Raw genomic sequence first — 13,771 nt, forward strand, 5'->3', positions numbered from 1 at the left:
GAATGATAACTCTTGCAAATTGCCTACTTCATTTACAGTCTGTATTATTGATCTTTATCTTAAAAGTGCAACAGGCGAAAGATTAACTGAGACTGGTTATGTGGTTTGTAACTTTCTGAAAAATAGATGAATAGTGAATTTGATGAGTTTTCAACTTCTATGAATAACCTCCTGATTTTTATAAAAACTGATACCTAAGTGATTACAAAAAAGTACTTTATAACTGACATTTAGATTTACTGGTGTGTTTCTTCCTTGTAAAGTTTCATTGTATGCAACCATGACAACATATTTTATTGAAAAGTATTGAGAGTTTAAACAAACTTAGTAAACATACAACTCTGTATATTCAAAAACCTTTTTAACAAAAGGCAATTTAAAAAAAAATTAATTTCTCATGGCATGAATTTGCTGAATAACTAAACTAAGATATTTTGTTCTTAGGATGTGTAAAAACATTTTGTTTGTTTGTTTGTTGGGGTTTAACGTCCGAGCAGCAATATTTCAGCTATATTCAGACGAAAAACATGAAATTGATGATAAAATGAACATTAAATGATGATGAAATGAAAAACGGATGGGACACAAGGATAATGGGGTCGACAAATTTTGATTGCCACTGGAAATAGGGAGAGGTGGGTAGGGTCGGGCAATTTAGCCTCCTGTGGCGGAGCCCTATGGTTCCTACTCCGGGAGAATACCACAGTAGGGTTCTTTAACGTGCGAGGAACGTGGCATCTTTCCCAACACGGTGCACCACTATGGTTTGCGGTCAGGTTTTCCGTATTATAGCCTGACAACCCCAGCATGTAACACGCCAGGGGTACCCCATTCCACCACCTGGGGCACACATCCCAGTTGCTTTGTGGGCAGAGCGCCCTAGCCCCCAGCTAGGGTGCTTAGCGCTGCTGCAGGCCTATTCTTTTAACACCCAGACCTGCACGGGGCGTAATATTAAATTTAGAAAACTTTTATTCAGACATGAACTTGCTCATTGCCAGATATTGATTTTTGATTTTCATGTTTTTTTTTAATGCTAATACATTTGTATACTAAATTTAGGTTTAAAAGCACCATATCCTTAGGTTATATGCACCATTTAGTATAAAATTTCTTGTAACAGCAGTTTGAAAATATTTTATTATAATGTATTTTACCATTTATGTAAAATATTAATACAAGTGCACCCTTCTTGAACCATGAAAATGCATGTTGGTTGTTGGATGTGGTAACAAGTCAGTGTTAGTAATATAAATTATATACAATGTACTTTGCAACAAAAATGACTAACAATTTTATAGTTCAACATAGGTAATTTAAATTTACATGTAAATTCTCTTTGTTTTTCTTCTGTTTTTTGTCTTAAATGTAGTGATCTCTCAATATTTCAATATTTAAGCTTTTGAATCAATAAGTCCATGAAATAGGAATTTCTTACCCATGAACAATGATGCTTTCAAAGTACATGTATACTAAGAATTTTATTGCCTGTGGAATGCCAAGTTTTGCAACCCTAATGAAACATATTTAAGTGTAAATGTTTGTAAGAATTAGGCAAAATTGGAAAAATCAGAAACATGCATGTCGAAACCCCGCTGATCTGACAATATGATTTCACTCAAGGATGCTTTCTTTATTTGAAAAGACCATTAATTGATCTCTGCATCACTGGATTCACTCAGAAATTTTTCAATAAAATCTTAGAAAATTAGGTTTTTGACCGTTATCAGCATGATATGGAAAATCTTGTCTGTTTTCCTTGATTCTGATGATGCAAATAGTCAAATTACACTATCAAAATGATGGTGGTTTTTTTTTTTGTACTATGTTTCACCCACTGCCTGATTCCTACAAGGACTGACACTTAATTATAATGTGAATGTCGACCAACAAGTATTGTGAAATATATGTTATTCCATTTGCATTTGATTTATATTGATGTAGACAATGTTGAAATGCATTAAATGTAGATTATGATTCAGCGAGTCTATGTGTAAGTGATGTTGCTGAGGTAATGCCCCTGCATGTTATTAATTTTGAAAGAAAATAGTTTAAATAAATTTTCTGTTATGGACATTAGCAATAGAGGCAGAGAAAGCACAAAGATATCGCAAACAGTCAATAGAAGAATTTAACAAAAAGAAATTAAAGCGGGCAAACACTGAGGAGAAAAATACATTACCTAATCAAGAAGGTAAAAACTCCTTCGCATGCTGTCTTGAATCCCTCATGTTTTTGCATGACTCGCTTCAAGATTGAAAAGTCAGTTAAATTACATGTACTTTTAAATCTCTTAATTAATATTATATTAATTTTATTATCTACTATATTATATATTTAAGAGTGTTATATTATTCACTCTAACAATATTCCCCAATAATATTTGATGCATGCAAATATTCCAATACTCTATGTTACCTGAATATACCAAAGATTTTTCAGTTGTCTTTCTTTGTGCACAATGGCTATGTTAACACATATTTTGTTATGCTGTACTAAAATAATTTTGTCATACTTGAACTTATTTCTATAGTAGTTGAAGAGTATAAAGTGTGCTTTAGGCTGAGTTAGAACATTCCAAAAATATATGACTTATGCAAATTTATGTATTAGGTTGATAAATTGATAAATTGCATAAAAGTTAAAGAAAAAAAGGTTGGAGACAAAAACATTTTTAAAATCAAAGACTAAAAGTCTTTAAAGTGGCTAATTGTCAAATATTCTGTGCCACTGACTTTGGCTTGCTTTCAACATCCGCAACAGCACAAATGTGATATGCTCTAAAATTGGGTGACTTCCGCTAGAATCTTGGTTCCCCTTGATATTATTATTCTTTCCTTACCATAATGACCCGAATGTTTTTCAATCAACTCTTGAATTTTTAGCTATCTTTGGGTCGCTTATGATATTGACCAGGGAACCAGATTAGGAACCAGATTAATCAACTGGCAATGTATATGGTCTATATAGTCAATTGTAACAAGCCCCTCTGTCCTAATTGGAAACTAGGTCTTATTCAATGCTAACCGATCATATCGTCTTAATGTAAACTTCCCGTTCTCATACAAGCAAAAAACACACATAGAACAGGTGTATGATATTTAAGAGGTAAATTTTAATCTCGTACAAAGCTATAATTGATGGTTAACATGGTACCGATCAGCAGCTTTATGTGGAGTAGTAATGTATAATTATGCGAATCATATGCAAATTTAAAATACTGAAATGACGAGTGCAAGAAGTCACTAATTGGCTTAAAAACATAATAATTGAGGTAACGGTAATGCTCCTTCTTCAGATGTAGATATTGATAATTATTTTCCCAAGGGAATTTTAACCGATACAGTCAAGATTTAATAAAGAAATATGGATTCTACCTTAGTTAAAAGTAGATTGAAGATATCAGAGAATTCATTTTAAGAGATTTGAAAATCTGTTTCTCCAAAATTTCATTGATTAACAAAGTTTTGGTATTGTTCTCTTTTTACTGATCTGCAAGTTTTCACCACCAGTTGAGCTGAAAATTAAGTAACAGTCTTCATAAGAACCGTACAAATTATGTAACATGTGATACACCCCAAAAAAGGTTCCATATTTTTATTTTGTTATTGTTGTTTTGTGAGTCTTAATGATGAAATGTATAACCATTCATTCCAATCTGTCTGCTCTTATGCGATAATGCACATTTAGAATTCAATAGTTTCTATTGTATATCAGTGTCATTTTCAGAGTTATCTCCTATAATGTGTAATTTTTTAGTACATTCTTTGTAATCTCCTTTGAACAGGGGTTATATGGAAAACCACATTGATGTTTCTGCTAACTATAACATTTTAAACAAAATATAAAAAATAAAAATATGTAGCCTTTCCAACCATGAGTCACATTTTGCATGATTCGTAGCTGGAGTACTACTTAACTATTAATACCAGTCTGAATTGATGAGCATCATTCGCACTATAGTCAAAGTACCAGCAGCCTTTTTCACAAACAATTGTAAGAGAAACGAGACCTAAGTTATGATGTCACTTCTTTATCTTTTAGGACATCAAAACTTAATGTTAATTCAACATTAATGATTTTTTGTGAAAAAGACAACAGTAATGTAGTTTCAGGTTTTAACTTATCTGTGAACGAGGAACAGCACAATCATTTTGGCAACATGTTTTAATTTGTTTTTGTTTTTGTTTTGTTTTTTTTTTGTTTTTTTGTTTTTTCTTCCAAGGTTGATTATTTGTTGTTTATTTTTATGATTCCTATAGTGATTGAACAGGAGAAGCAGGAAGTTCAACTTAGACACTCTATTGGTGATTTTAACAAAACTAAGTTAAGACATTCACAAACTGAAGTCAAGAATCCATTACCTAGTTCAGAAGGTAACCATGGTTACAGGTTTCTGTAATGCATCCTGGGATATAAACAATACACTTGTAGAGGCAATTATTTCTAGGCTGAAGTCCACTCTTTGCTTTTTACTTCTTGTAACTTTAGGCACATACATTGTATACACATGTATATATAATCTTTTCATTGCCAAATAACTCACTAACAGCAAATTGGCAACTTTGTTTCTTCTTTCTCCTTGTGTGTTAGGTGATGGGTCCTCCTCATGAAGGACATTCAAATACTGGTCTCTTGGTATAAATCAAAAGTTCAAAAATATTTTATTTGAATTTTTACAAGGTTAGAAGATATAGTATTTGTGATTTATGATCTATTCATAGTGAGAGAAATAGACTGTATTTGGGTTAGGTATAGACAGGTTTTCAGTATATGCAGGGTTACGTTCAGACAGGTTTCCAGTTTATTCAGGGTAACATATAGACAGGTTTCCAGTTTATTTACGGTTACATTCAGACAGGTTTCCAGTTTGTTCAGGGTTACATTCAGACAGTTTTGTAGTTTATTCAGGGTTACATTCAGACAGGTTTCCAGTTTATTTAGGGTAACATATAGACAGGTTTCCAGTTTATTCATGGTTACATTCAGACAGGTTTTTAGTTTATTCAGGGTTACATTCAGACATGTTTCCAGTTTATTCAGGGTTACATTTAGACAGGTTTCCAGTTTGTTCAGGGTTACATTCAGACAGGTTTCCAGTTTGTTCAGGATTACATTCAGACAGGTTTCCAGTTTGTTCAGGGTTACATTCAGACAGGTTTCCAGTTTATTTAGGGTAACACATAGACAGGTTTCCTGTTTATTCATAGTTCCATTCAGACAAGTTTCCAGTTTATTCAGGGTTACTTTTAGACAGGTTTCCAGTTTATTCAGGGTTACATTTACACAGGTTTCCAGTTTATTTAAGGTTACATGTAGACACGTTTCCAGTTAATTCAAGGTTATATTCAAACAGGTGTCCAGTTTATTCAAGGTTACATTCAGACAAGTTTTCAGTTTATTCAGGGTCAAAGTTAGACAGATTTCCAGTTAATTTAGAGTTACATATAGTCAGGTTTCCTGTTTATTCTGGGTTACATTTAGACTGGTTTCCAGTTTTTTTATTTCAGGGTTAAGTTAGATTTTACTGTGTGAGTCTATGTTATAACCCTTTAATATGAATCAGACAACATAGACATTTGGTTTGGGAATGAATACCAGATATTTGACCAGGTTATGTTAGAAAATCATTTTTTTTTTTTTTTTCACATAAGTACAATAGATATCACTAGTTTTTTCACATTGTTTATTTGTTTCACTTAGCTTTGTTAATGAAATGCTTTTGATTAAACCATCCAATCCAATTTATGGAACTTGGCATAAAGGTTTTTTAATGGGTCTATTGGGATAAAGCAAAATATTTTTGAAAGTGGCTTGAAAAGGGAAATAATCCAAAGATTAATATGTGGTCTCACTAACCACATTTAGCGTTTCCATTACTTTACATGTTTAAAAAATAATTTCTGAAGTTTTACTGACAATTTCTAGGACAAATGACATCTTAAAGTTGCATATCATTGCAAAGCATGGAAAATTAGGCTTTCAAAATCATTATGCTAATGGTACAATGTACAATGATTGTAGATATTCTTCACAAAATTTACTTGAATAAATAACACTGAAAATCCACATTTTTACCTTTTATGCTAACTGACAGCACAGAGGCAAATTACTCACACATGTAAACAATATTCATACACTTTTGTAGTAAATTACAAATATGATTTTAAAGTACACATTCTCTGCTTTATTTTGACTACTTTTGATCAGAATACACACAAATAATGCACTTACAATGCATAGATCTAGGTTCAGTTTGTTTTTGATACTACATAGGGGGTGGCCATTTGACCAGGAAGTGGTTAGTGAGACCTGTGCAGAGCTTTGGTTTAGCCAGGGTTATTCTTCATAGTACATGTATTTTATTTTTTATTTTTACTACATGTAGTTATTTGTTGATGTATGTTGGTCCATATAAATGGTTAATGGATGTGATGTAGTAGATATGATGATTATGTAATACTAGAAACCTTTCCCTAGTTCTCTAAATACATGATTCATTTTTAGACTAAATATATCATACACAATGTAGTGTCATCTTTTGCTTTGCTTGGTAAATATGTTTCTTATTATTGTATGCTACCTTACAAGGCATTTCTCTATTTATTTCAACATTTATTCATGTAATGATTCATTCATGTGATTTTTTTTAAATTTTCATGTAATGCGTTCAATGAATAAAGAAGAAGAACTTTGTAGATGCAGTGACACCTGCCTACGCTGAACCCTGAATAATCCAAAGACCTGTCTAAACCAGACAGTTTTTATAGTCCTTTAGGTGTCTGTCTCTCTAAAAATCAGGCAGTGGGTGAAACATGATATGAAAAACCTCAACATTTTGGAAATGTAATTTGACTACAAATGTATTTTCATCATCAGAATCAAGGTTAAAGACAAAATTTTCCATATCACTTTGGTAAATTGAGTCATGGTTTCATTGATATGCACTGAAAATGAACATTTCAAGGGCACACAACTCTGTCAAAAATCTCATTTTTCTAACATTCTATTGAAAAATTTCTGAGCAAAGGCAGTTATGGAGAGATCAATAATGGCAATTTCAATTGGAGAGGGCATTCTTAGTGAAATTATATTGTCAGATTGGTGGGTTTTTGGCATGCATGTTTCTGATTATTCCCATTTAGCCTGATTCTTACAAAAACTTGCACCTAATATTAGTTTAAATACATTTTGAACCTTGGTAAACAAAACCTATTTTAAGGAGGTGCTAATTATCCTGGTTTAACTGTATCAGTTTGCTAAAAGTTCATTTTTTTCTTGAAATAGAAATCATGGGAACCAAGATTGTAGCAGAAATCAAAAGAATGTAATCCAAGGACAAAGACCAGATGTGGAAAACAGACATACACGACAAAGAAAATACAATAACCAAAATAATACATACAAAGTAACAAAAGTGAATGAGCAATTCTGACTCCACTTAAAACTGGGAGCTTGGACCAGGTGCACCGGTAGGGTAAGCGTCCACTGCTTTTCTACAAACAACCGACGCGTTGCTCATAAAAAGAACTTACAGTTTAATTCATTGTTTTTGTGCCAAAGTCACAATTACTTAAGCCATTCATTTTTTCGATTTACCTTATGTCACCAGTTTCTGTTAGGAATTTCTCTACTGATTCTGAACAATTCACACAATAAAGTCCATATATAATGCCTTTTATATCAATTAAAATCTTTCAATTTTAGGCAGTCATTCAGCTTAATAATATTCTATCATTGCTGCAAGTATAATTAACATCTAGACTTAAACACAAATGAAGATTTTAGGAACTTCTTATTTAAACTTTGGCCTTGAAATTAAGATGTTAGTTAAATTTGCTGTTCAGAAATTGTTTTGGCAAAATATGTCATGAAGTATTTGATGTATTAAACATGCTTTATTTTACTCACTTGCCAGCCTAATCCTCTCATCAATATTTTATAATTGATAAACAGGAAGTAAAGAGCAGTAATTTTAGCCAAGTAAAATTGGTGGGAAAATTTAAACTGATTCAAAGCATCTATCTAGGAAATTATTTTCATAAGCAGAGTTTTGGAATAAATGCATTTGACAAATTTTAAAAACTGAAAAAAAGTGAAATGAAACAAAATTTATAGATGTGTGAAATAGGATATCGTTTAACAATTTGATTTTAATTTCAGGCCTCCATGGGTACAAGCAATTTAAGTAAACAAATTCTTTCTGAAATTCAAAGCTTTTTACTTGTCAAAAAGAAAATGGAATATGATGAATAACTTTCCTACATGAATATATCACTAGTTTTGGGTGACATTTATAGCCATACCTCTAATTGTATTTGGAGCTTAATTGACCCTATGAAATACTGAAATGTGCAGCCAGTAACTAACTTTTTTACTGCAAATATTATATTGAACTTCTGACATTGATTTCACAAAAAGTCATAAGTGTAAAGTTGATCGTAAGTAATGACGTCATAACCTAAAATAGCATTGTGATGTCATAATTTATGATCAGTTTCACACAACTTTTTGAGAAATGGACGCCTGGGGATGGAGTTGGTTTTGTTTTGGTTGTATGAATGTCATCTGATGCCTTCCTCATGACTAGACAGTTAAAATGAGATTTAGACTTTCTACTATTCCATAGTTCTTGAATCTGTGTTTGGTAGAAATGTTAAACCTCAATTTCAATTGTCCAGTTATGTACTAATGGCAGTTTATCAGGTAATCGACCATCTCTATCCCCTTGAAGTTTTCAATTTTACTTGCTATAAAATTTTAGGTAGATACACGAATCTTGAATGTGGATTTGTTATTGAAATATTGTTCATATGGAATATGAATATATTTCTTACTTTGCTTTCAGTTTGATTTTAATACAAATGATCACATGTGTATGCTCAGCATTAAGAATAATATTTTTGAAATAGGCCTATAATGTGCAGCATTAATAACAATAAAATTGTCCATTCTTCACGTTTTGTGGTATGCTTTTGTGTACTTAAGGAGGTAGACCTAGGGTAAGGGACACAACTCTTATAAATTATTGGAACGTTTGTATTCAGCATTTTACATCAATCTCATGTAAGCTTTAAAGTAACTTGGATTGATTTCAGTCTGGTTCAAATGAAAGCTTGATTGGCTTTGGTAAAATTGAAAATGATACAAACATATCACTGATTTCAAGAGTTATGTCCCTTACCCTAGGTCAACTTCCTTAATTAGTATGCTGTGTATTGTTGTATTTGTTCACTGGAAAGATCTCCCTTTTAATGATTTTTATGACTGGTTTCATGGATCAACAGATAATAGTCAAGATTTTGAGTTCTTATGATTTGGTTTTTTTTTTTTATTTTTGTTTATGTAGCAGGTTTTTAATTGACATTTCCCTCATTTCTTCAGTTGCAAGTATTTAAGTTGAAGAATTTACATTTAAATGGATTATGAAACCAGACTTGGATTGGATTTTGTTATGGTCAAACATTGATAAGTGTACAAACGCTTTCAAAAATGAGGGTTCTAATTTAGAGTATGGTATATATAGTCAATTCAAAATGGCTACCTGATTATTGTTAACAACATAACTAATTTTATTTTCACTTCCTGTTTTCTATTTTTAGCTATTGCCACTGAGAAACAAGAAGTGGAGAAAAAACAAGAAATAGAAAACTTCCAAAAAGACAAATTGAAACATACAGAACCAGATGTCAAGAATACACTGCCTGATAAAAATAGTATGTATTTGTAACAGTACAGTATAATCCACTTCATAAAACTTACATCTGAACCCAGTCATGCTAAAGCTGTAATCTTTTTCAGGGCTTTCATTGTCTTTTCAGTCAACAGGCTTAATGGAGAAAATGGACTGTCTACACCTTCAAAATGTATCAAAGGGGGAATGGGGCCCATTGTGATTTTGAACCATCCGTTTTCACTGTTTGAACTGTCTACATTTTGACAGTAGCCAGTTCTTAATAAAACCTCTGCTTTTTTAAATTGTTGATAGAGCAAAATCCCCTCTAGAAAATTTGCCTGTCATGTTGAAGCTGTGATTCCTTTTATATGTTGTACAAAGTACAAACATTTCAAAAAACTTGCACCAGAACAGTCATGCTGAAGCTGTGATTTAAAGCTGTATCAAGTTAAAGTATTTTGCTTATCATAGTCAAAACTAGTACAAAATGTGTGGTTTTATCAAGCTGTGTCTGTAGAAGCAATTTATTTACAAGTTAAGAAAATCCTCGAAATTTTATGGAAAATTTTTATTAGTACAATAAGAGGTAAAATGTTAAAGCAATCCCAATGATAAAAAGAGCAAAATGTGTCAAGTTAAACTTCCTTTTCTGAACATGAAAAAAACAAATGTTACAGAATATTTAATTTCACTGCAACAATTTCTGTTACTGTTAAGTTTTTGATGATATTTCTGATAGTGAGTAAATTATAATAATTCTAATTGAATCATGTTTAAACTTATTTTATTTTAGCATTGGATGCTGAGAAGAAAGAACAAGAATTGAAAGATCAATTGACAAAGTTCAACCGAAACAGTCTGAAAAAGACAGAAACAGCAGAAAAGAATACACTTCCGTCACCGAAAGGTTTGTTGACCTTAAAAATATTATTTAAAAAAAAAAAAAAAAACTGCTGTGATTATTTTTCAGCCTTATTGATGGACCCATTTTGGTCAGTGTATCTATCCAAAATTTGAACAGTAACTCAAAAGTACTGAGGAAGTTTGCTAATTTTTAAATTCAATGTTTGTTTTCATGGAATGATAATTTTTTTTTCTTCATCATTTTTATTTGACCGTAAAAATTTGGGGTTGTATAAGGTTCAGTCGTCAGCGTCTGTGGACATTTCATTTCTGTTGGATAACTTCAGTTGTAGTTGACCAGTTGTTATGAAATTTTGATATGATTTTACTAACTACCAAAGGACATCATTTCAATTTTGCAGCTATTTGATTTTGTGAATAATAGCATAACTTGTATTCTATAAGAAAAGGCTTTTTTTTTTTTTTTTTTCCCAAAGAAATTCATTTTTCAGTTTTTCCCTTGCTCTGAACATTACCAAAATTATGTTGATTTACCGTAAGAAAAAAAAAACAAATGAAATATCTTTGCAATTTCTTTGATTAACGTTTTTAGTAAAGGCCATTTTTCAGTGATAAATGATTTTCATTGGGGTCATCTTTTAAACGTTATTGTGAATAAAAAATGATCTAGTGATTAACGGTACATGGGGCTCTCTTAATTCCATCCATTTAGTGTTAATACGAGACAGGTGATACATGTACTTGAAACACTCCTGATAATGAATTCATAACCACAATTCTGAAAGCTTGGAGCTGATTGGTCCAATATTGGTCAGAAATTTCACATGTTCAGTTATGACATCATGACTTTTATGAACCCAAGACCTCTTTACCATCTTCTTGCAGAAATTTTTTTTGGACAGTAATATGTCAGATCCATAATTTCTATTTTACCATTTGTTGGTTTCTCTGTCATTGAGCTGCCTTTGGGAACATAACTATCACAATATTGATACAGAGTTTATAAATAATTAATTTTAATGTCATCAGCATAAAATAAACTAAAGTCTTATTTTTTTCTAGATATTGAAGAAGAGAAGAAGACCGCAGGAAAATAAAACAGGTGTATCTGATATTGAACAATTTTGTTGATTTGTAAATAAAACATGTAACTTCAATGCCATGGAAAAAATTCTGGGCTATGCTGGATTTGGCTAAGCTTACTCTTGCTAGAAATTGCCAGGTTCTACAATTCTGATTTATAGAACAATACAGTGTACATTACGCAGTTATAAAAGATTTAAGTGGGTGAAATGATATCTAAATTAAAAATCTGTGTTCACATTTTTTTTTATTTGTTCATAGATAAGGTTATCAACATTTCGTATGTATTGATGTTTGCAAAATTATTTTAAAAATGTTTTCTAAGGATATTTATTATGCCAAGAACCAGTTAAGTTCAGTTTTGTATATAGTGCAATATATTATAAAACAAAACCCATTGTAGTCTTCTATTTGTAACCTTGTGGTCTTATTCTGTTGTCAATACAAAGTTATTTCCCTTAAGGATTTGGTTCTTAGTCCATAAATTTATCGTAAAAATAAGTATCTGGGTTTCATAATGCCTAAGCTAAAAAATAAAATATACACTTTTTAATGATCCTGTTTATTTTTCAAGGTGTAATTTTAAAAGCAATAAGTCTTTTTTAAGATAATTTATATTTTTATAAGTGATTTGTAGTATCTCAGCTTTAGTACCATTATTTGTTTTCACGCTTTTTGTTCAGCCACAGAATTTTAGATCTGTAGAATTTTGTGATATTTGTTCATAATAATGTTTTGGCAATAGATTTATATTGGCATAAATACCTTTGAAAAGGTAAGATGTATAATGGATATTTAAATAAAAGTGTCTAATTAGATTCCCTAAATTGAATTTTTCATTAAAATTCATTTTCATAAATTGACAAATTATTTTTTTTTTAGTGCAGGAAATAGCTCTTTAAGGAAATTACATTTATTTCATTGCTTCCTGTGCCTATATTGAAGTTCTAAGATTAAGACAAGCATAAACCTTGCCTTTTGTTAGCGATATTTTAAACTGTTGTGAAAAAAATGGTTTCTTTGTTTTGTAGAAAGTACTATATTTTTGTAAATCATATTTTTTGGGACCATTTAAATATCATGTACAGGATTCCACATTGCCTTCATTCCTTTAAATGTTGTTACAGCGAGTGAAATAGTAAATTTAATGGAAAAGAATTAACCTTCCTTGGATTGATTGATAGTTATTTGATAAACTTTTTTGGTATTTAACTGGAAAACAATTAAAAAGGAGATTCAAACTTTCTAATATTCCTTGAGTGCTTGAATCTATGACTGGTGGAAAAGTTACAATTTCTACTGTAATTCCCAGTAACTACCAAAAGGAAGTTCAGCAGGTAGTGATCATTCAATTAAAGGAAGACCAAGTCTGTCCTCTGAAGTTTACTGCTTAACTTGCTATAATTTGTAGAATAGAACTTTTTTTTTGTAAGAAACAGGGCAATAAACCAGCCTTCAAATGATTAAGCAATAATGTAAAAACATTACTCTTTGTAAATTTTCTATTTGTGTTGTCAGACGGAGAAATTGTTAAGACCAATAACTTTTATATGCATAATAACCATTAGTATTAATCCAATGGAAATATGTACCACATTACCATTCATTTATTGCCATTTAGTGCTTATTGTAGTAAGAACTGCATAATTTCAATAAATATTGCCAGTATATCATTGTTATGTTGTTATTGTCACAGCACTATTAAAATACCACCACTAAAGGTAGAGTAGAGAATCGCCATTGGAGAGGAAGTATGGTGTGTCAATGACCACAGACATTTGTTTTGTTTTGTTTTGTTTTGTTTTTTTTTTTTGTTCAATAACATCAGTACATAAAGTCAATGACTCAATATGATAGTTGGTATCAGGTTCTTTGACATTAAAAGGAGAATTAGATTGATTTTGGTCCCAATTTCATATATTAAGCTGGCATCAAGGAAAGCTGTAGAGTCATATAATGCCTTGTCTTTTTGTTTCAATCCTTCAATAAAATGACCAAAGCATATTGTTAAACCCTACTACCGTGTGTCACTGTGTCTGTGTCTGTTTTTTTACAAGAAGAAGCAATACCAAAGGTATTGGCAAAACAATCATGAGAACACTGAGATAGGAAGGGCTTGTCCCTGATGCTGGGAACACTGAAGGTGAA

General features: G+C 31.3%; 1 protein-coding gene across 10 annotated transcripts in view; it reads left to right on the forward strand.

Annotated features, from left to right (window-relative positions):
• LOC148605106 (uncharacterized) overlaps positions 1 to 13,291 on the forward strand; it is a 45,101-nt gene extending 31,810 nt beyond the window's left edge. For 7 of the 10 annotated variants that reach the window (XM_088549565.1, XM_088549564.1, XM_088549573.1 and 4 more), the window contains 5 exons: positions 2,081 to 2,194; positions 4,263 to 4,376; positions 9,603 to 9,716; positions 10,470 to 10,583; positions 11,603 to 13,291. In XM_088549565.1, the coding sequence (XP_088405691.1) occupies positions 2,081 to 2,194; positions 4,263 to 4,376; positions 9,603 to 9,716; positions 10,470 to 10,583; positions 11,603 to 11,637 (491 nt within the window). In that variant the 3' untranslated portion in view covers positions 11,638 to 13,291. The remainder of the gene's footprint in view (positions 1 to 2,080; positions 2,195 to 4,262; positions 4,377 to 9,602; positions 9,717 to 10,469; positions 10,584 to 11,602) is intronic. The other 3 variants (XM_088549568.1, XM_088549570.1, XM_088549569.1) reach the window with 2 other exon arrangements.
• Positions 13,292 to 13,771: the final 480 nt, after the last annotated feature.

The sequence above is a fragment of the Perna viridis genome, chromosome 10 (genome assembly GCF_037379345.1).
Source record: "Perna viridis isolate PV_CMFRI_1.1 ecotype Kerala chromosome 10, ASM3737934v1, whole genome shotgun sequence".
NCBI lineage: Eukaryota > Metazoa > Mollusca > Bivalvia > Mytilida > Mytilidae > Perna > Perna viridis.